At 35.7% G+C, this 23470-nt stretch overlaps 1 protein-coding gene across 1 annotated transcript in view; it reads right to left on the reverse strand.

Moving 5' to 3' along the window:
* Window positions 1-23470, reverse strand: part of RABL3 (RAB, member of RAS oncogene family like 3) — a 37080-nt gene that overhangs the window by 5921 nt on the left and 7689 nt on the right. Inside the window, exons 3-6 of the mRNA XM_029215465.1 lie at window positions 11829-11958; window positions 7749-7863; window positions 5413-5563; window positions 118-189 (exon numbers count right to left, since the gene is read on the reverse strand). Of these exons, the coding sequence (XP_029071298.1) occupies window positions 118-189; window positions 5413-5563; window positions 7749-7863; window positions 11829-11958 (468 nt within the window). The remainder of the gene's footprint in view (window positions 1-117; window positions 190-5412; window positions 5564-7748; window positions 7864-11828; window positions 11959-23470) is intronic.

Below are 23470 nucleotides of genomic sequence, written 5' to 3' on the forward strand. Positions count from 1 at the left end.
AGTATTCAGGCTGTGAAGTTTAGGATGAAGGAATAAAAGGACAAAGCATTCTACAAAGAATTGAAACTCTCATAATACATAAATTAAGTTTAAAAATAACTTAATTGAAGCCATTACCTTATCAAAAAACCTACTGAGCTTGACAGCATTGGAAGAACCTGCAGCTAAGTACCGTGGATTTGTGCAATCCTAGAAGATAAAACATAAGATCCACAATTAAACGTTAGGAAACATAAGCTCTTTGTGAGTCATTACTGTTTCTCTTGCACATTTCTATAGTAAAATATTAGGCATAATACTCTCATAAAATATTCAAGTAATTTTCAAATTATTATGCACACAGCAAAGAGGAAAGTGCTAAAGGAAGGTGAGGCCACTTACTCTTTGTTATTTAGGCAATTTTAGAGGACACTGAACCACTGTATTCATCATCAAATAATTCATAAAGGCAGACAGGATTGTTAATGTCTTACTAACAACAAAACCAACATACTAATTAGGTGACCTGCCTACATTTACCTTCAAAAGCAGAAATAGAGCTATTAAAAACACTTTTTTTTAAAACATCTTTATTGTAGTATAATTGCTTTACAATGGTGTGTTAGTTTCTGCTATATAACAAAGTGAATCAGCTATATGTATACATATATCCCCATATCCCCTCCCTCATGCACCTCCCTCTCACCCTCCCTGTCCCACCCCTCTCGGTGGTCACCTAGCTGATCTCCCTGTGCTATGCAGCTGCTTCCCACTAGCCATCTATTTTACATTTGGTAGTGTATACATGTCAATGCTCCTACTCTCTCACTTCCCCCTCCCCGTGTCCTCAAGTCCATTCTCTACATCTGCTTCTTTATTCCTGTCCTGCCCCTAGGTTCATCAGAGCTATTTTTAATTTTTTTTTTAGATTCCATATATATGTGTTAGCATATGGTATTTATTTTTCTCTTTCTGACTTACTTCACTCTGTATGACAGACTCTAGGTCCATCCACCTCACTACAAATAACTCAATTTCGTTTCTTTTTATGGCTAAGTAATATTCCATCGTATATATGTGCCACATCTTCTTTATCCATTCGTCTGTCGATGGACACTTAGGTTGCTTCCATGTCCTGGCTATTTTAAATAGTCCTGCAATGAACATTGTAGTACATGCCTGTTTCTGAATTATGGTTTTCTCAGGGTATATGCCCAGTAGTGGGATTGCTGGGTCATATGGTAGTTCTCTTTTTAGTTTTTTAAGGAACCTCCATGCTGTTCTCCATAGTGGCTGTATCAATTTACATTCCCACCAACTGTGCAAGAGGGTTCCCTTTTCTCCACACCCTCTCCAGCATTTATTGTTTCTAGATTTTTTGAGGATGGCCATTCTCACCGTTGTGAGGTGATACCTCATTGTGGTCTTGATTTGCATTTCTCTAATGATTAGTGATGTTGTAGCATCCTTTCATGTGTTTGTTGGCAATCTGTATATCTTCTTTGGAGAAATGTCTATTTAGGTCTTCTGCCCATTTTTGGATTGGGTTGTTTGTTTTTCTGATATTGAGCTGCATGAGCTGCTTGTATATTTTGGAGATTAATCCTTTGTCAGTTGCTTCGTTTGCAAATATTTTCTCCCATTCTGAGGACAACACTTCACTTTTTAGTACTAGTCACTCACCAGTGCTCAACTAACTTAAGTACTATGAAGTTCTTAGGAATAGTAGGAAGCATGAAAACAGAGAGCAGGAGGAGCAAAAAACAAACAGAACGGTGGCCAGGGATTTCTCACTCACTGAATGCAAGGCACTACATCTCTTGGTAGGCCATAAAGATAATAATAAACAATAGATATATTTTTTGGTTAAAATAAACAATAGAAAAGTTTATTTTAAAATATCATTAAATATTATTTTTAATAATAAACAACAGATATTTACTATTAGGATACAAATAGGAAAAAATGGGGCTCTGAAGAGACAAAAGAATCTGAAACATTATAATGAAGTGACTAGTGCATTGCAATGATTAGTAAAGACCTTAAAAGGTTTACTATCCCTTTCCTGGAATTCCAGTGTTGAATTGCCTTAGCTTGTCATCATTGACTTGCCAACTTAAGCGACTGAGTACTTTGATTTGTACCTCAAATGCCACCTAAGACCCAACCATGGGGATATCATATAGGCTCCTTTGCAAGGATAGTATTTATTTTTTCAGTTATAGGTCACCTGTGTCCCTTGGGAAATCACTGAAGTTATTATTGTTGCATTTATTCTGATTGTAATCTCTAAGCCCACAATGCATTTTGTAACAATCCCTATTTTACCAATATACAACATTCAAGGCTCACATTTTAAATTCTGACCAGAAGCTATACATTTTCCAAAACCACAAAAGAAAAGAGAGACTACAACTTTTCAAAGATCATAGAGTAAAAGAAAAATCAGAGGTCTTTGAAGCCAGCAGGCTCTGAATCTGAGTATCTATCCCAACATCTCTAGATTGTGTGACATTGGTTAGGTTACTAAACCTTTAAAGTTGAGCTTATTCATTTGTGAAATGGAGATAGCGATACTTAACCCATAGGATTTTTGTGAAAATTAAATGAGATAATGCATGTCTGACACATAGTAGGTACTGAAATATTAGTTTCCTTCTTTCTTCATCCCAAGAAAATGCCATCAGATTGAATTTTCAGACACAAAAGCACCTAACATAATAAAAGATAATTCTATATATGGATTAAGCAGACTGAAATGTCATCGTGTAAACTGTTGTATTTGAAATCATGTTTGAACACATTTATACAGCAACTGAGGCATATAAAAGACAAACCTTAACTAGATCTGTGTTAGATATGTTTTACAAAACAGATATTGATCACATAATCATCAGATTGTCAAAAGACTTCAGAGTTGACTCCAAATAGAGCTAAAGTACTAAATACAAAAATTAAATCAAACATCAAACAAACAGACAAAATCTCCCCAAAACTTATTTCTAAGCCTCCACAATTTCAGGTTGACCAGGCTAGAGAAACCCTATGATTTTAGGAAGAGAATTTTAGATCTGAAAGAACTATAAGTATCTGCTATTGATCATGGTGTAGGGCAAAGCCTGAAAACTGATAGCTCTAAATGCTTGCCTAAGCTTGAGAAAGACACATTAACTAGGGAAGATGCTTCAGAATGATCACTTTGAAGTAAACACAACAGAGGAAAATTTGTGCTAGACACAAAAAAACCTAATAGGATTTAAAAAAATAAGTAATCTCCTCCCTGTTTATAATTTAAACAACTTGTCTTCTTTTTTTCCAGGCACAAGAAAGCTTTGATTCTATCTTTGATGTATACAGTTATGTTAATTCTTACTTTTTAATAATTTTAAGTAAATTCATACAGTAACCAAAGATGCTAGCACTAACAGTGTTAAATTAGTTTTTACTTGAGACTTTATATTTACTTGCTGAGTCTTTTTGACTGTTACCTCTTTTTGAAACTCTTATCCAATTTTCCTCCTCATTTTTTCTTCCCTGCATCCTCAAGACCCTCTTGTTTCTGCTGTGTTCTTGAAGGTGTACACTGATAAAAGGCCATAAGTATGTTGTATGTGAATTCTGTGAAGACCATGTTTGCCACTTGAGTACCTTTACATTTTGTTAACAATTAAAGATTGCCCTGACTTTGCAAGTAAAATACGAAAAGCACATATCTAGATGATTGTCACAGAAACCCACAGGCACTGGAAACAGATACATTCTAAAATACATTAAAAGTAAAATAGTATGTGTCTAGCATGTGTAAGCACTTAATAAATGCCAGCTACTTTTATTATTAAAAAAAAAAGTAATTGCTGGAACAAATTAAGCTATTCAGTGGTAAATTTCCCTTTGGAAACAATGTTCAAACAAAGTAGTACTTCTTTGACAAGGATATTATATATTCTATGTAACAGGAATTCTCTGGAATATGATGGTCCAGTGTTGACTACCTGGGCATTTATGCTGAATATTCCATGGTGGCAGCTGAGAAAAATAAAGCATCTCCACTGCAAAGCAGAATGTAAAAAACAATGGAATGGCAGGCAGAAGCTGACTCAATTATGGGGGTACAGGTGGAGTTGAACCAAGCCGCGTTCACCAATGTTGATTCACAGAGAAAGGGCATCAGAATCAGCTGAGTTATTAGTTAAAATTACTGAGTCTGGGGCTTCCCTAGTGGCGCAGTGGTTGAGAGTCCGCCTGCCCATGCAGGGGACAAGGGTTCGTGCCCCAGTCCGGGAAGATCCCACATGACGCAGAGTGGCTGGGCCCGTGAGCCATGGCCGCTGAGCCTGCGCGTCCGGAGCCTGTGCTCCGCAACGGGAGAGACCACAACAGTGAGAGGCCTGCGTACCGCAAAAAAAAAAAAAAAAAAAAAAAAATTACTGAGTCCTTCTGTCAAACCTTATGAATAAAAAGCTCCAGCTGTGGGGCATTTATTCAAAAATTTTCACATAATATTGAATACACAGTCAGGTTTGAGTAATTGGTGATCTAGATGATTTCTAACAATTCTTTCAGCTCTGAGATTCTAAATGTTAGGTGAAGGATAATTAAGTGGAAAACAGGCTTAGTTGTAGAGCATGGGCTCTGGAGTCAGAGTGCCTGGTTTGACCTGTGTAACCTTGGCCTAATTACCCCTCTTTGCTTCTAGTCTTCATTTTTAAAATGGAGGTATTTATAGTACCTACCTTATAGGATTGATGTGAAGACGATGCATGTGAGATAATGTACATAAAGCACTAGAACAGTGCTTGGCACTAATAAGTCCTTAATGAATGTTAGCCATTAGTGGTATTAAACTACCACCACCACGTCTGGAATGCCAGTGCGTTGATATGCTGCAGAAATCCCACTTGCGAACAATGACATATAAACCATGACTGAAGCTGCTGGCCAGGATCATTCTCTAGGCAACACTAACTAGCTTATATGAGAACTTTTCTAGCCTTCTTAATGTCCAGTTCTAATTGAGCTAAATGTCTCAGGAAGGGACTCAATCCATTGTATAAACTAATGCTTATACATTACTAACTATACATTAGTTTATATAAACTAATGCTTATGAAGCACTCCTAGTTTACAGTTTGTAATTTTCTCATTTATATACTTGTTTACCCTTTAAGGTAAATTCTGTAGTTTAAGAAGCTAAGAGGCTTTTCTAAAGCAAGAATAAAACAAAGTTTGAACATTCCAACAGGTCAGCATATAAGGAGGCTTTGCCCATCTCATAATCTATGTTGGCTCCAATCTTCATTACCTTTTGGACTAGAACCCAAATGCCTGATTTCAAATATAAAGCTTCCTCTGTGAGAATACAGAACTTTCGAAGTCTTTGGTTTTGCCTTTACCTGATAATAATACAAACATGCATTAGTAAAAAATACACACCAAATTAATCTCTTCTGCATTGAAATCCTCAGCCAGGAAAGCAGTCCTAGTTAAAACTTCATGGCGCTTGGTTTCATGAATCTGATCCAGTTTAGTCCCTATTACCAACAGTGGGATTTGGTTATCAGCAAACTGTTCCCGGTCATAATCCCTGTGATAAATAATAATGAAGAGGTGAATAGAATTTACCTTTCTGATGTAGATGTGTAATATTTAAATGCAACTACTCGCACTATTTTACAGATACTTCACTGACTGTTGCTCACCCATTACCTATAAACTTACTTTTCTCCCACCTAGTTGTTCATTTTTCTCAATCAATCCTCGCCATCTTTCAAGTTCCAACTATTAATTCAACTACTCAAAATTTGTCCCATGAGTCTTTATAGACTACTTGAATAAACTGAGTGCCCACCAGGTATATGAAAGTAGGTTGACTTGACTTCTCCCAAAGCTCTGTCTTCTAAGGCTAACAGCTCAGGAATTTTTCTGGGTAGATGCAGAGAGTGGATTCAAACCTCTGTGGAGAGAAAACCCAGTACCCTACCATGGCAGTCACGCCTTTTGCCAGAGGGGAAAATGTCAAGCTTCTGGGTACCTCCTGGGGTATGCATAAGCTTTACACCTACCATACTCATTTCTGTCTATGAATAGAAAAGAAAAATAGATCATTTTAGGAAAATCAGAAATAGGAATGCTGAAGGCCAGTATAAATCAACCATAGGTGATGCTACAGCCTGGGGAAAGATGGATTCAACAAATGGAAAGGGAAAGAAACAACTGAAATGCAAAATGAATAGTAAAAGGAAAGAATTAAGTACCAAATAGTTGTTTGTCCTGACACGAGAGCTGTGGGAGACACAGAACAGGTAGTAAGAATCACTTAGGGTTAGTGGCCTTGGGTCACTGTCTTTCTATTACTGAAAGGAACATAGAGCCCAATGTTGTTCAATTAATATAAATTCTACTCACATGTGAGAAATGAAACAGATTTGGAGTTCTGCCATATTATAAGCTCAGTTTATAACAGTCAGCAAAATCTGGTTGCAACACCTTATGACAGTAAATCAATATTGCATAACCCAATCAATACAAACCAGGTGAGCATAATTTTTTTCCTTCCTTTGACATCACTCTTCTTTCTCTTTGAATAATCTAAATTGTGTTTGTGTGTGCGCCCGCACACAAGAACTTACCAAATCTTTTTGCCCTTCACAATAACCTTACAGAGCCTCAGTTACTGTTCAGACTTGGAACAAAATTGTTTTGAATTATGTTACCTCCTATTTCATAAAAACACTATCATCCTAATTACTGCATCAAAGCCAACAACAGTTTGAGTTCAAGGCCTTTGATTCTTCTTACTAACATCAATGTTGACTTAGGAGATATGGTCCAAAACTGAAATTTGCTTTATTAGAGAATAAAGTTTTGAAAGTGCCCTCCTTTAGGACTTTTTTCCCCTTATACTCTAACTCTGGCTTACATACAACTTTTTGTATATATTTTATCAAACATCATCTTTGATACACATATTTGTCACTTGCAGTCTTTCATAATCTCTTGTACATTGACATATATATTTATTGTATATATGTAACGTAACATATATGTTGCACATAATATATGTATATTTACAATCTGTTCTCTTATTTCTCTTTTTAATTTTCCTTTTTCCCACTTTCTTTCATTAAATCTTATATCCAATTTGAAATTTGATCTCAAAATCCTTTTTTTCTTTTTAAATCATTAGGTAAAAAGCAAATGGGGAATTTTATCATGAATGGATAAGTCTGATAACACCTTAACATCACAAAGAGACAGATAACCAGGTATTGTATTATATGCTCGTACCACTTAGGCAAAAACAAAAAACCTTGCATCTTTCAGGCCACTATATTTAACTACCATTATGAAGAAGATTAGGATTCAGAGAAACAAATAATGTTGGAACAATTGGACATTCATATACAAAAATCGACCTCAACCAAACCCTCACACATTATAACTAACTCAAAACAGATCATAGATCTAAAAGTAAACCAAAACCTGTAAAACTTCTAGAAGAAACAAAGGAGAAAACCTGCATGATCTGGGATTAGGCAAAGAGTTGTTATACATGATTCTAAAAACATAATACATAAAAGAGAAATTAGACTTCATCAAAATGAAAAACTATTGCTTTGTGAAAGATACTGTTAAGAGAATGAAAAGACAATCTACAGAGTGGGAGAAAATATTTGCAAATCAAACATTTTACAGAATGTTATTTTGGAGGGTACATTCCTGGTATTGCTATAGCATTTCAAACCAACTGTGAAGTAATCTGGGCTTACCCATTTGTTACCAAGACTCCAGTTGGCACCAAATCCCTGTTGAGAGCTTCCAATGACCAACGATACAAGTTTTGGGATGACTTCTTATTTGTTAAGTCATGGACTAAAATAATACCTAAAATAACCAAAGAAAATAATGTCAATACTGTAACAACTCCTCTTCATTTCACAATTGGCAAAACATTAGGTTGCTTACTGAATGCATTTTGGTACGACTAACAAACTCAGACACAATTATTTTAAAATTTCCTCTGTAAGTTCTTGCAAATAATTATTTAAAAATAATTATCTAAAAGCTTTTCTTTGTCAGTTATATAACTTTTAAAAAATTCTACAAGGGCTGACAGATGTCATTAAACTTTTAGAATGTCTTTTCTTTTTTCCTTCATTCAACACTTAATGAGTGCCTATTCTGCCTGGTCCTGATTACAGAACTACTTCATCAATAAAAAGAATCAAAACTACTTCAAGGATATAGGAGATTATATTCATTCAAAAAGGTTATTTTTTTCCACACTATGCATCTGTCATAGACATCATACATACACGTATTACTTACACTCATTAAAATATTTAATAATAAAAATTTATTAAAATGGTATTGATTTAATTTGATACAATTCCTATTCTTTAGCTGACAAGATGTTTTCTTGTAGATCACCTGAACCTAATCAACTCAAAAGTCTAATCATTTAGTTCTTCGGATTAACGGCTAGCTATGTAAGCTTGCTCTACCTATAAGAGATCTAGTTAACAAAGCTAAAGAAATATGCCACTAGAAGGAGGTAGGAAAAGATAGTCAAGAAGTATGAAGAGTAGAAAACAGATGGACTTTTAAAAGATTGAAAAATAGCAAAATGTAATAAGGTTTAGAAATACAATTAAACAGAATCAGTTAAGATCCTAGACAGAAAGGTAAAGCAGGTTATTACAATATGATATTGACAAAAAAGGAAAAGCTTTAATGCCTAGTGAAATTTAGGGTACCGTCTTGTGATCAAGAGACAATAGGCTTTTAAACCCCCAACCCTTGCCTATATTACCCAGATTCTACTGTGAAGAGAGAATGTGAAACTGATGATTCTTCCATCTTCAAGATGTAAGATATGTAAATTTGAAAAAGAAGGGCATAAGAGTTAGAATTATTTGGCTCCTCTAGTTTTTACAGACATTGTGTAACTAAGGTGCTTGTGCAAATTATAGTTGACTAGTTCCAGTTAGCTCAGATAAATCTGTATCTCTCCTGGGATCTGGAAAAAATAGAGGTCTGACACTTGCCCCCGTGTCCAACTGCATTCACTCTACTTTCCTCAATGAGGGGCTCTATTAGGCATTAAGGAAACATGAACAAGGATAGATTTTAAAAAAGGAATAAATAGCTACCGTTAAAGAATATAGCTAACATTTGTTCAGTATTTATGTGGTAAATATTGTGCTTTACGACTGGCAACTAATTTGATTTTCAGAACAGTCCTATGAGGTAAGAATTATTATCTTCATTTTACACATGTGGAAACTGAGGCTCAGAGAGGTTGAGTAACTTACCCTAGATCACATGGTAAGTGGGGTAGCGGAATTTGAAATCAAGTATTCTGACAGTAAAAGACTAGAGGAAGGCAGAATAAAGTCACTTCAGGGCAAAGGGAGTGGAAGATACTTTCTCCTCTCCTTATCTCCTAGGTATAAATACCACAAAACTATGGGTGGGTTTGGTTGGGAGAGTGAAAAGATCACAAAGGCCTAAATGAGCTATTAGATGCACAGGGAGGAGTTTATTTTTTGAGGATCTCTATTTAAGGCTTTTGAGCTTTTAAGGGCATTGAGCACCTTTTTCCTTATTTTCCTTCTTTCATTTGGGCTGAGAGTTCCTGCTTTGTAGATTATGAGCTAGAAGGGATGGGACACAGTGAGGCCCAAAGGAAAGAAGTCAGGGTGATAGCTGATCAGAATATGTTCTAAATCTTTAAAAATAGAGAGGTAGAGACATTTTACAGGTTTCCTTTGGGGATTACCAGCCTCATTCATCACAGTGGGAAGAGGTAGGGTATTGAGGGAAGGAAGTTATTGCTAAGAATAGACTGTATTTGAATGGAGTGATCCTTATGCTCTGTTTCTTAGAAAACTAAGGATGGTAGATGGAGTAAAGAACCTTGAACGCTTCTACCAAGAGAAATGTTCCAGAGGTAGGCTCGAAGAACACAGAAACTGATTTTTCTTTCTTTTTCATTGAAGTATAGTTGATTTACAATATTGTGTTAGTTTCAGGTGTACAGCAAAGTGATTCAGATATATATATATGTATATTCAGATCCTGCTCCATTATAGGTTATTACAAGATATTGAATATAGTTCCCTGTGCTATACAGTAGGACCTTATTGTTTATCTATCTTATATATAGTAGTTTGTATCTGCTAATCCCAAACTCCTAATTTATCCCTCCCTCCCTTTCCCCTTTGGTAACCATAATTTTGTTTTCTATGTCTGTGAGTCCCTATTAAGATTGCTCTTAATAGGGAGTTTTGTTTTTTTTTTAAGAAACAGGAATATCTCTCAGTCTTGTTTGTAAAACTAACATAGGATATATGAAATTACTTCAATAATATTTAAGGAAGACACAAATCACTAATGGAGAGAAGGTATAGAAAAAATAACCAAATAAATATGGATTTAGATGGATTTCTTCAGTACTTACTAAGCTTACAACTCAGAATTCCATAAAGTTGCTAGGATCTGAATGGTCTTTAACTTTATTATTTATTTATAATTTTTATCCTAACTCTTTGAAAAAGATCTAAACAGGAAAAGTGTTATTTATCCAAACTTTTCTTTGCCAAATCGGATTGATATCAACTTTGACAAGTCATTTGACTGATATAATCCAAGTTTATCACTTGATCCTAGATCTAAACCAGGCTTCATTTCTTTCTCTCCTGCTCTTTAGCAAGTCCCCTAATACTATACCAGTCTTATCTTACTGTTTTTTCATTTATATACATTCTATTAATATATGCCATTATCATGTACTTTATCATGTATCATTATGATGTCATATATTAATGTCACCATCTTAAACTGTGTTTTGTTTCATTTATGAATATTTTGTTTCTTCAATTAGATTGTGACACTTTCAGATAGAATTCCGAGCTAAATGTGACATAGGTCTGAACTAACATGACTCATCCTGTATTCTACAGTATGCATCCAATGGCAAGAGCCTTCTCTACTTTTTTGAAGTATCTACAACACCTTATGATATGGGATAAGATATTGAAAGAGAAATATAAGTAATGAAGATGGTACTGAATAATTACAATGCTTACTTAATATAGAATGAGATCTAAGCATAGTATAAATGAAGGCCAATTAATAGCTAAGCATCTACCAGAAAGGAAGGGGTAAGATACTAAATCTTTTGGTACATCAATCAAAGAGAAGTTGAAATTATATTTCACAGTAAAAAAAAAAGGTAAAAAATGAATTAAAGAGAAGATAAAAAAATTCTATAGGTAAATCACAGGTGTCAGTAGTTTAGTTCCTGGACACAGAGTAGGCACTCTACGAACTGCAATTATGTCCTATTACACACCTCTACCTGGAAGTCTGCTCCAGGTGTTTGTATATCTATAACTGGATGAAATTTCTGCACCCCTAAAAACATCCTTAGGCAGCTTTTATAATTACACAGGACTCTAAGGAGCAGATGAAAAAAAATCTCAGTATCTCTGGGACATCTGGCTTAGACCATGGGACTCCTAATGGTATATACTCAGTTGACTGAAGAAACAGCACTCCCAGGGGACAGTGTTTTGGAAGGTTCCATGTTTTATGTTGAGTACCCAAACTATCTCTCAATATTTAGTTTATGACAATAATATAAATAGAAACACTTAGACAAAGCAAATATCTAATGTTCTGAAATACATAGTTAGAATCTAAAAAACATGAACTGGAATGTGATATGCAGATTTAAATTAAGAGTTGGGGGCATCTTAGATCTTTCTTAAATTAAGATGAGTCCAGCATTCCTCATCAGATGATCTGAGACCATTAATATATGGTAAAAATAAAAAATGTTTTACCATTTACAGAGTTGTAGAATACTGCTCTTGTGCTTTTCACACTGCTGGCACTGCCCACAGAGCCTCCAACATCCCAAAATTCTATATAGTAGGTCTTCTCTTCTGGGGTTCCTTCTTTGTAGTCATGAACCTAACAAATCAATCCATCAAAATAATTATTATAGCCACTAAGAAAACTCATAAACACCCTCATTCCACTTTAAAGCACTGAACATTCCATATCAGCAGCTTACCCTCTAACTCTCTAATCACCACCTCCTATCTTTGCAGCTTCCTCTCTCTAACACTCCAACTCTAATAATAATCTTTGACCCCAAAGGTCCCTATAGTTCATGGATCCTAACACCTTCCAAAGTCCCCCCTTCCACTTCCAAACCTTCACTTCCTTCCTAACTAAGCATAAATTCTGCTATTCGTCATTTTAATCTCTCCTTTACCCTTCCCTCACATAGTATTCATTAGACAAAACTCCAGCCCTGATTATATCCACCTTTTCCTGTATTCCATGTCTGCAACCCAGCTAGCAAGTGTAATGTTCAGAAAAATATACATTCAAGCTAACTGGATTCATTTTAAATTCAAGTCTACCTTTGGAGCTTTCCTTCAATCAGTTCCATAGTCTATTTCCTCTTTTCCTCCCCTAGGTAACTATTTCACACTTACTCCTATTTTTCAAACTTCCAATCTCTCTTCCTTGTCCTCAGGCACAGCTAATAATCTTGCTTCCAGAGACAGAAGCAATCAGAAGAGAACTCTACAACCTGCTCTTCGCTTATCTATCCACCCCCTGCATCTGTACCCATATAATCTGCTTTCCTTGCAGCTATTATAGATAAACTGTCTGTGTCTCTAAGGTCAAATCCCCTTCTTATGCATAAAATCCCATCCCTTCTTTCTTATCAAAGAGGTAGCTCTATCAATTCTCCCTTTCATCATCAAATTTTCCCTCTCTGTTGGATAATTCCCACCAGCGAACAACCATGCCATAATTTTTCCCACCTTAAAATAACCTTCTCTTGGGCTTCCCTAGTGGCACAGTGGTTGAGAGTCCGCCTGCCGATGCAGGGGACACGGGTTCATGCCCCGGTCCTGGAAGATCCCACATGCCGCGGAGCGGCTGGGCCCGTGAGCCATGGCTGCTGAGCCTGCGCGTCCGGAGCCTGTGCTCCGCAACGGGAGAGGCCACAACAGTGAGAGGCCAGCGTACCGCAAAAAAAAAAATTAAAAAATAACCTTCTCTTGACCTCATGTCTTCCTCTAGCTGCCAAACCACTTCTCTATTCCTTTTTACGGCAAAAGCCCTCCAAAGAGTCGTCTCTTCTCAACTGTCTCTAATTCTTTTCCTTATATTCTCTTTTGAACTCATTCCTGTCACACCTTTTGTCCCAGTCACCCCACTGAAATATTCCTTATCAAGGTCATTAATGGCTTCCACACTGCTAAATCCAACAATCAATGAATAGTTTCCATCTTACTCTATCATCTGATAAAACTAATCACTCCTCTTTCAATACTTTCTTCACTTAACTTACAGGATATCATACTGTTCTGCTTTTCTTCCCACCTCACTGGCTAAGCCTTTTCAGTCTCCATTTGGGTTGTCCTCATCTCTCTACCCTCTTAATTGTTAGAGTGTTCCAAGGTTTAGTTCTTGGATATCTCGCAACACTTGCTCTTTTGACAATTTCATCTACTCTTATGATTTAAAATGTCATAAATACGTTGATGACTTCCAAATTTATATACATCCTGGAGCAGTCCCTTGAACCTCAGACTACCATATCACCTAACTACAATTTGGATGTCTAACAGGCACCTCAAATTTAACATATTTAAAAATAATATCCCAATCTTCCTCCCAAACCCATTCTTCTCCCAGTTTTCTCTGATCCAGTAAAAGGCAATTCTAGCCTTCTAGTTAGTTGAAGGGCCAAAAACTTAAGCGTTAACTTAACTCTTAACTTAAAACTTAACTCCTCTCATACTGCATATCTGATTTGTCAGCAAATTGTTGCTTTTGCCTTAAAAAAATATCCAAAACCCGTTCATTTCAAACCATCTCAACTATTACCACCCTCAAAGCCTCTATCTCTTTGCCTGAATTAATGTAATCATCCCCTAACTGATTTCCCCACTAGAGCCTCACCGACTCACTTTCCCACCACCCTCCATTTGTTCTCCATATAGTAGCTAGAGTGATCATTTTAAAATGAAAGTTAGATCGTATCCCCCTTCAATTCAAAACTCTCCAATGACTTTCTTACTCAGAGTAAACTCCAAAATCTCTCTCTTTCTCATGGTCTAGACTCTATAAGAATTTACTGCTTATATTTCAGAAACGAAATCTGATATATGGCAACCTTATCTATTAGAATATAGACAAGAGCCAGATTATAATACGGTGGTTCAGGGGTGTACATCAGAATCTTTCAAGGTTTTTTTTTAGAAATATACATGCCAACAAAAGCAAAAAATAAACAAGTGGGACTACATCAAATAAAACAGCTTCTACACAGCAAAGGAAACGAGCAACAAAGTGAAAAGGCATCCTATGGAATGGGATAAAATATTTGCAAATCATACATCTGATAAAGGGTTAATATCCAAAATATATAAAGAAATAATACAATTCAATAGCAAAAAACCCAATTTAAAAATTGGGCAGAGGAACTGAATAGACATTTTTTCAAAGAAGACAAATGGTCAACAAATACCTGAAACGGTGCTCAATATCACTAATCAGAAGGGAAATGAATATCAGAAGTGTGAGATAGCACCTCACACCTCTTAATATGGCTGTTATCAAAAAGACAAGAGATAACAAGTGTTGGTAAGCATGTGGAGAAAAGGGAACCCTTGTACACTACTGGTGGGAATGTAAATTGGTTCAGCCACCATGGAAACAGAATGAAGGTTCCTCAAAAAGTTAAAAATAGAACTACCATATGATCCAGCAAGCCCACTTCTGGGTATATATCCAAAGGAAATGAAAACAGGATACTGAAGAGGTATCTGCACTCCCATGTTCTGTGCACAACAGCCAAGATATGAAGACAATTCAAGTGTCTGTCAATGGATGAAGGAATAGAGAAGATGTGATATACAGCCATGAGATGGTATATTATCCCATTATTCAGCCACGGGGCGGGGGTGGGGGGGTGGGGGGGTGGGGCGGTGGGGAAATCCTGCCATTTGAGACAACATGATTGGATCTTGAGGGAATTATGCTATGTGAAACAAGCCACTCAGAGAAAAAAAAACAAAACAACTGCATGCTATCACCTATATGTAGAATCTAAATAAAAAGTTAAACTCATAGAAACAGAAAATAGAAAAGTGGTTGCCAGGGGTTGCAGGGGTGGGGGAAATAGGGAGAAATTGGTATAAAGGTACAAATTTTCAGCTCTAAAATGAATAAGGTCTGAGGACCTAATGTATGATATGGTGACTGTAGTTGATAACACTCTATAGTATAACCGAAACATGCTAAGAGAATAGAACTTAAATGTTCTCACCAAATAAATAATAAATAAACATGTGAGGTGATGGATGTGCTAATTAACTGGATGGGAGGAATCCTTTCACAATGTGTAAGAATATAGTAAATCATCACAATATACACTTTAAATATCTTACAACTTTTTTTGTCAATTATATCTCAATAAAGCTGAAAAAAAAAGTCCTTAAAAAAAAGAAATATACATGTCAGACTTACTGAATCAGTAACTTTGGGTCCAGTCCTTGGCATGCATAATTTGAACAATTCTCCAAATGATTTTGCTGTAACCTCTAGTTAAGAATTACTCATTTTATACAATGGAACTCTTTTGGTATAGGAAGCCTAGACTATATTCATTGATTGCTACTAATTATCCCTGATATCTTTGAGTCTCAGTTTCTTTGATTAGAAAACGAAGAAGTTATATTCTGTATATCAAATGGCTCTGAAATAACAGAAAGCAAGATAGCTGAATAGTTAAAATAGATGTCATAAAATGCATATATCAATATATGTTTAACAGAATGCTTCATACTTTTTACTTATTCACATTTTTTTTTGGTCCAAATCCTTTTGTCCAAGGAAAACTTTAAGTAAATAAGATATTCTACAGATAGCCACATTGACATTAAGATAAGACAATTAGCAGACTGGCAACAAAGAGGATAGGACACAAAAATGACAACAGCAAAATCACAGCAGTTGGGGACCATTGTGGATAATAGAAAGTAATCTTGTATACTGTGATAAAAGGTATCACTATTTTGCTATAAGGCATAAATAACTGATAATATGTGAAAATGTTAAGTCATCAATAAAAAGGTTAAACTACATGAATTCTGTTTATGAAAGCAAGGAAATTTATAATTTATATTATCAAGATTTCTAAGCAAAACCACTGAAACGAACAATACAAGGTATTATAAGGAGTCAGTTACCTGGTATCAAAAAGCTCAACTACTTTAGTGAAGCTTTGTTGATCCTGCCACCCTCCCTGGCTCCAAAACCAATCAGGGCCAGTTAGGTACTCTTCTTATTTGCTCCCATAACATCCTGCACAGTTCTATCATTTCACTAACCACACTGTCTTATTCATCTGCTGATATCTCTTCTATTAGACTCTGAGCTTAAGAGCATGGACCATATTATTCATCTTGGTAGGCCTACAACATAGCATAATACCTGGCACATATTAGATGCTTTGATATGTTTAGTTAAATCAAGGAATAAATTCAGGATATGTCATCCTCTAAGGTTTTATTATACTCAGTTTATTATTTTACTGAATTCCAGTGCTTCTCAAGTACAGTTCTAAGAACAAATTAAATCAGAACCAATAGGAAGGCTTATTTTAAGAAATACAGATTCTTGGACAACTCTTGAAGCTTCTGGGGTGGGGCTCAAGGATCTGTATTTTAAAGAAAGCTCTCTAGGAGATTCTCATACATAATTAAGCTGGGCAAAAATTTAAGTACATCATTTTTTTTCTCTAAAGTTATTTCAAATGTCTAATGTTTACAGACTGTAAACAGACTGTAACTCCTTCCAGAATAGCCACTATGTAATACAACTTCCAGGTGGCATGCCCTCTTAGCCACAGCTAGATAAAAACCTCGCACGGCAATCCAACACAGCCAAAAATAAATAAAATAAAATAATTTATAAAAATAATAAAAATAAAAAAATAAATTAAAAACCCCTTCACTTTCCCCTTCTATTCTGTACCCATCTGCTCCTTTATTTAACCTCTAAACGACTGATTTAAACCCCTGTTTCTATTTCCTCTCTGCCTGCTCACATCATTTGGTTTCTGCCACTAACATTCCATTGCATTTTCAAAGGTCAGCACTACCTTCATCGTCACCAAATCCAATTTTTTTTCTCTTAGTCCTTATATCTCTGTATTATTTCATACTAAAAATCAATCCCTCCTTCATGAAATTCTCATCTCTTTTTTGCTCTTGCGGTATTTCATCATCTTGGCTATCCCTCCTATCTCTTTGATCAATCTTTCTCTGACCCCCTTTTCAACATCAACTCTCTAAATATACCCCAAGGTTCTCCCTCAGCTCTTCTCTTTCTAAATTTTCCTTTCTGAAAACCTCATCAGCTCTCATGGTTCAGGATTATCCCTATACAGATAATTCCAATTCAGAATTGTCTCTTGAGCTTCAACACGTCAAATGCCTTCTAGACATTGGATAGCTCACAGATCCCTCCCTTCATCATGTCCAGAGCTAAATTTATCATTTCTTTCTCTTCCACCTGTAATATATATCCCTCTTCTTAAGGAATAGTACATTTGTCCATTGCCCAGGCTGCCCATTCAATCATTAACACTCAGTATAATTTTCTGTTTTTCACAAGCGACTCACTTTCTCGCTTGAACACTTATATTCTGTATCAGAGCTATCCCACAGAACTTTCTGTGATGATGGAAATGTCAAATATGGTAACCACAAGCAACATGTGACTACTGGGCACTCGAAATGTGGTTAGTTCAACCAAGCAACTAAATTTTTAATTTTAGTTCATTTAAATTAAATTTAAATCTCCATATGAGTCTAGTCATTACTGTATTTAACAGCATTAGAGCACCTTTTTCTTAATACCATTCTGGAACAAAAGGCAGTACAGAGTAGTGATCAAAAGCACAGGTTTCTGAACCAGACTGTCTGGGTTTGAATTCCACCTCCATCACTTATTAGCATTGTGACCGTGAACAAGTCAGTTAATACTTCTGTGCCTCAACTACTTCATGTGTCAGATAGGGAAGCTAATAGTACCTACCTCAAAGGGTTGTGGGCATTAAGGCTTGTGGATTAGTATGCAAAATAGGTGCCTAGCCAAAGTAAGCACTAAAAAATGTTAGCCATCATTATTACCATTATTTTAAAGATCATTTATATAAAGACCTTGTCCCACCTACCAGTTCCCACCTCATATTTTTAGTGGTAGGAAGACTGCCCTTAAAAAATTTTTTTTTCTCCCCAGTGCTTGTATATTGTTATGCTGCCCAAGAGGAATTCAATAGATATTGATTGTGTGCAATGTGTAAATTAGAGTTAAAAATCCCATTAAAGTGAACTAGAAATGACAAATCAATTTCCTTATTTATAATTTGTGAAAAGATTAAATTCTGTAAGTTTTGTTTTCATAATTAAGCACAGCCATGCATTTATATTGGTCCCATTAGACTTGGGGCAACAAAATTAGAACACAGCAATGAACGAAGAATACCACAAAATAAAACGTTTCTCTCTCTTCCCTTCAGTTCAGTTATGAACACCTCTGCACTGCATACTAAATCCAAAATGTTAATAATTACTGAGTACATACTTTAAGCTTATTAGCTTCACCCAGTACTTGAAATTAAACAATTACATTATCATCTTTACCATCTCTATTTTTAGTTGGCTGTTAACAGATGTGAAATGAGCTAAATGGGGCAACTGTTTTTAAGAGTTCTGAAGAGTGTGTATTTATGGATCTATACTGATTCTGGAGATCCCCTTTCAGGTTTCAGTAACACAGAAGCTGTAATTGCAATATAAAAGCTGCTACAGCAGAAAGTGTTCTTTCAAGTTATTTAGGTAAAGGCTTTATCAGATTTAATCATCCTTGCTAGAGGGAAGAACTGTTCACTTTATTACAACAACAGTCAATATAATCTACATGTCTATCAGAACTTACCTTAAGATTATCGTTTAAAAATGCCTTTTACTTATGTTGTCACTCAAGAAATGCATTTTTCTCAAAGAAGACAGATCAACAAGCCCAATTCAATGAAGAGTAATAAAAGCAAGATCACTTTCAGCCCCACATGCCCAACTCTTACACGGTAATGCAATTCAGGCCAGTCTGGCTTTAAAGAAGTCAGTAACACACTCATTCCAGTAAAATCCGTCACATTATTACATGACACTTGTCTTCGACTACTGTAGCCTTTATTCCAGTCTCCCTTTGGGCAGTTTTACATCCTCCCCACTGTTCCCTGGAACTACAGAGGGAGTTCAAAAGTCGGCAGTCTTTCATAAGATAACTCAAGGGAACTTCAATTTCACTTTCTCCAAAAGCAGGGGTTTCCAAAGGAAATCGCTACTGTTACTTCTAAAACTTGGTCAGGGTTCTTGGGAACTAACTAAACTCATATTGATCTGCAATCTGGGACATACGTAGAAGCACTCCTTACAGATACACCCCGAGTCTCCACCTTCATATACAGGAGGCTGCTAAGGCAAAGTTTCTTTTGGAAATTTTGCTACCGGCTACACTCAAGACCTGTTATCCTCAGTTACCATATACTTTGGGTCCTTAATTGGTTTATCATATTCTGATTCCCAAACTGCTTTCTGCTTCCTCTACCCATTATTCAATCCCAATTGTTTCCTTCTTCCAAATCTTTCCACTTCTCTCCTAGAAACTTACTCCATGATTATATAAAATTCCATTATATTCTTATCCTCAACCTCATTGTATTAACTGATGTCAGCCTCTACCCTGAAGACAAAACTTCTCCTGCTGCCCTCTCAGATGGATGCTGTTCACTCTTCCACATTCGAATTACCCTGGAGTTAAAAAATAGGAAATACCTTGCATGAGGCTTTGGACCATCTAGCTATACTCCCTTCCCTTCCTCTTCCCTTACTGTTAATGTTAATACCTTTTAACTCCCTGTCAGCATCTGATTCATAGTCTTGCCTCTCTAAGTCCTGTCATTAACCACTTCCATATCCACTTGGAAAATTGATTCCACATCCTACCCAGTGTTCCTCAAAACACTGTTCACCTGCACCAGAATTGTCTCAGGTGCTTCTTAAAATGGATTCCTGGGCATCATGTATAACTCTGAATCAGAATATCTGGGGGCCTTTGTTATAAAGCAGAAACTAACACACCATTGTAAAGCAATTATACACCAATAAAGATGTTAAAAAAAAAAAAGAATATCTGGGGGCAAGGTCCAAGAATCAAATTAAAAAACTAAGACATCAGGGCTTCCCTGGTGGCGCAGTGGTTGAGAGTCCTCCTGCCGATGCAGGGGACACAGGTTCGTGCCCCGGTCTGGGAGGATCCCACATGCCGCGGAGCGGCTGGGCCCGTGAGCCATGGCCACTGAGCCTGTGCGTCCAGAGTCTGTGCGTCCAGAGCCTGTGCTCCGCAATGGGAGAGGCCACAACAGTGAGAGGCCCGCGTACCGCAAAACAAACAAACAAACAAACAAACAAAAAAAACAAAAAAACCCTAAGACATCAGACTGCTTATCAAAGCAAAATTTAACTATATCTTATTTACAAGAAATACACTGTAAATACAAGAGTACAGGAAACACAAAAGTTAAGAGATGGAAGTAAGATACACCACAAAACATTAACTAAAAATAAGTTGGTTTATACAATATAATACTATTAACTATAGTCACCATGTTGTACATTATATCCCCAGAACTTATTTACCTTATAACTGGAAGTTTGTACCTTTGACCATCTTCACCCATATTACCCCTCTCCCCCTTTCACCCCCACTTCTGGCAACCACAAATTTCTTCTCTGTTCCCATGAGTTTGGTTATTTCAGATTCCACATCTAAGCGTGCTAATACAGTAATTGTCTTTCTCTCTCTGACTTATTTCACTTAGCATAATGCCCTCAAGGTCCATCCATGTTGTTTCAAATGGCAGAATTTCCTTCTTTTTTTATGGCTGAATAATATTCCACTGTATATATAACACAATTTCTTTATCCATTCATTCATTAGTGAACACAATCTTAAAAATTCTCATGACAAGAAAAAAATTGTAACTATGTGAGGTCATGCATGTTACCTAAACTTATTGTGGTAATCATTTCTCAGTATATACATATATCAAATCATTTTGTTGTACACCTTAAACTAATACAAAGTTATATGTCAATTATATCTCAATAAAACTGGGGAAAAAAGTGGGATTTAGCTGTTTTATTACCAGACAAAATAGACTTCAAAGTACAATGTATTACTGGATATACAGAGGATATATCATGATGATAAAATGTTAAACCCTTCTGGAAGTTTAAACAATCTTAAATTAGAACACACCTAATAAAACAACCTCAATATATATAAACAAAAATGGGAAGAATTAAAATGAGAAATAGACAAATCCACACTTCTAGTTGGAGATTATAATACTCATTCCTTAGCAACTGATGAAACAAGCAACAAAGAAAATCAGTCGAGATAGAGAAGATTTGAACAAAAAGACTAACAAACTTGACCTAATTGATATATTTAGAACAATGCACTCAACAGTTACAAAATATGCATTCTTTTCAAGTGCACAGAAATATTTACCAAAATTGGCATTAAGCAAATCTCATCAAATTTCAAAGAATGAAATCATACAGCACATGTTCTATGCACAATGAAAGTACTTAAGCTAGAAATCAATAATTAAAAGATAATAAACACTCTCAAAGTTTGGAAATTAAGTGGCACATTTCTAAACCACCCATGAGTCAAAGAAGAAATCATAATGGAAATCAGACAGTATTTTGAACTGAATGATAATGAACAAAATTTCAGAGAGGCAGCTAAAGCTGTGCCTAGATAGAAATTTAGAGCCTTAGAGCTTTCTAAAGGGAAGCCTGAAAAAAACCAATGAAACAACTACCCAGTGCAAGAAGTTAGAAAAAAAAACAGCTAATTAAACCCAAAGAAAGTATAGACATAATAGAGAAAAACCCAGAAATTAATAAAATAGAAAACAGACATATAATAGATAAAATCAACAAAGCCCCAAACTGGTCCTAGATAGACCTCTAGCAAGACTGACCAAGAAAATAAGAGAAAGGCCACAAATTACCCATATCAGAAATGAAAAAAGGAATACTACTGCAGATCCTACAGATATTGAAAGACAATAGAAGATATAAAAACAAATTTTTTGACAATTTACATGAAACAGACAAATTATTTCAAAAACATAAGTTATCAAAATTGATATAGAAGAAATAGTCATTTTCATATTTTCTTTAATGTTATTTAAAAACTCCCACAAAGAAAACTTAGGTCCAGAGGTTTTTAACTGTGAATTCTTCCAAATACCTAAGGAAGAAATAAAACCAATCTTACATAAACTCTTCCGGAGAATAGATACAGAGGTAAAACTTCCCAACTCATTTTACGAGGCTAGCATAATCCTGATACTAAAATCCCACAAGGAGATTATAAGAAAGGAAAATGATAGGCCAATATTCCTCATGAATTTAGATGCAAATATTTGAAAAAAAAAAGTATTAGTAAATTGAATCTAGTGATATATGAAAAGAATACATCAAGACCAAGTTGGATTTACTCCAAGAATGCAAAGTTGGTTTAACATTTAAAAATCAATCAAAATAATTTACCATAGTTACAAAATAAAGCAGGGAAATTATGATTATCATGCAAAAGCACCTGATAAAATCCAATACCAGTTCGTGGTTCAAACTCTCATTGAAATAGAAAGAGAAGGTAACTTTAATCTGAAACTATATCTACAAAAAGTCCTATAGCAAAACCCATATTTAATGGTATTACATTAAAAATTTCCTAAGATTGGGAATGAGACATGGATGCCTGTTAGCACCACTTCTACTTAACACTGTACTGGGGATTTAGCCAATTCAATAAGAAAAGGGGAAAAATCCCCAAATAAGACAAAAGGTAAATTACATGAGCAGACTGGGCTCTGAGTAGATAAGAGGGGCAGATGGGTGGGGCAGGAAAATGAATTTAAGTTCAATTTCAACTTCAAATTGTAAAGCACTAGACCTTAACTTCACACCTTTTAAGCTTCTCTCATCCTCCCTACAAACCTGTAGGCTAGATAAAGCAGGTATTATTTACCTCTAATTTGCAGATGACATACTAAGGCTCAGAGAAGTAAACTGATTAGTCTAAGTCTCTCTTTAAGAAGCAAAAAAAATATGCGACTGACCCAGGAAGTGGGAGTTCAAATCTAAGTTTCTTTTCAATATGCTAAGCTTTCTCACAGAAAGGGAGCTAGAAAAGTCCAAAGGGAAATTTTGTCCAGAGCTTATTATTGGGTCTCCCAAACTTAAATAAAGTTGCCACTGAATTCATCATCTAGTTTCTTTTTCTTCCATAGCTAAGAATTTGG

The sequence above is a fragment of the Monodon monoceros genome, unplaced genomic scaffold (assembly GCF_005190385.1).
Source record: "Monodon monoceros isolate NGI ecotype Baffin Bay Population unplaced genomic scaffold, NGI_Narwhal_1 Super_Scaffold_11, whole genome shotgun sequence".
Classification (NCBI taxonomy): Eukaryota; Metazoa; Chordata; class Mammalia; order Artiodactyla; family Monodontidae; genus Monodon; species Monodon monoceros.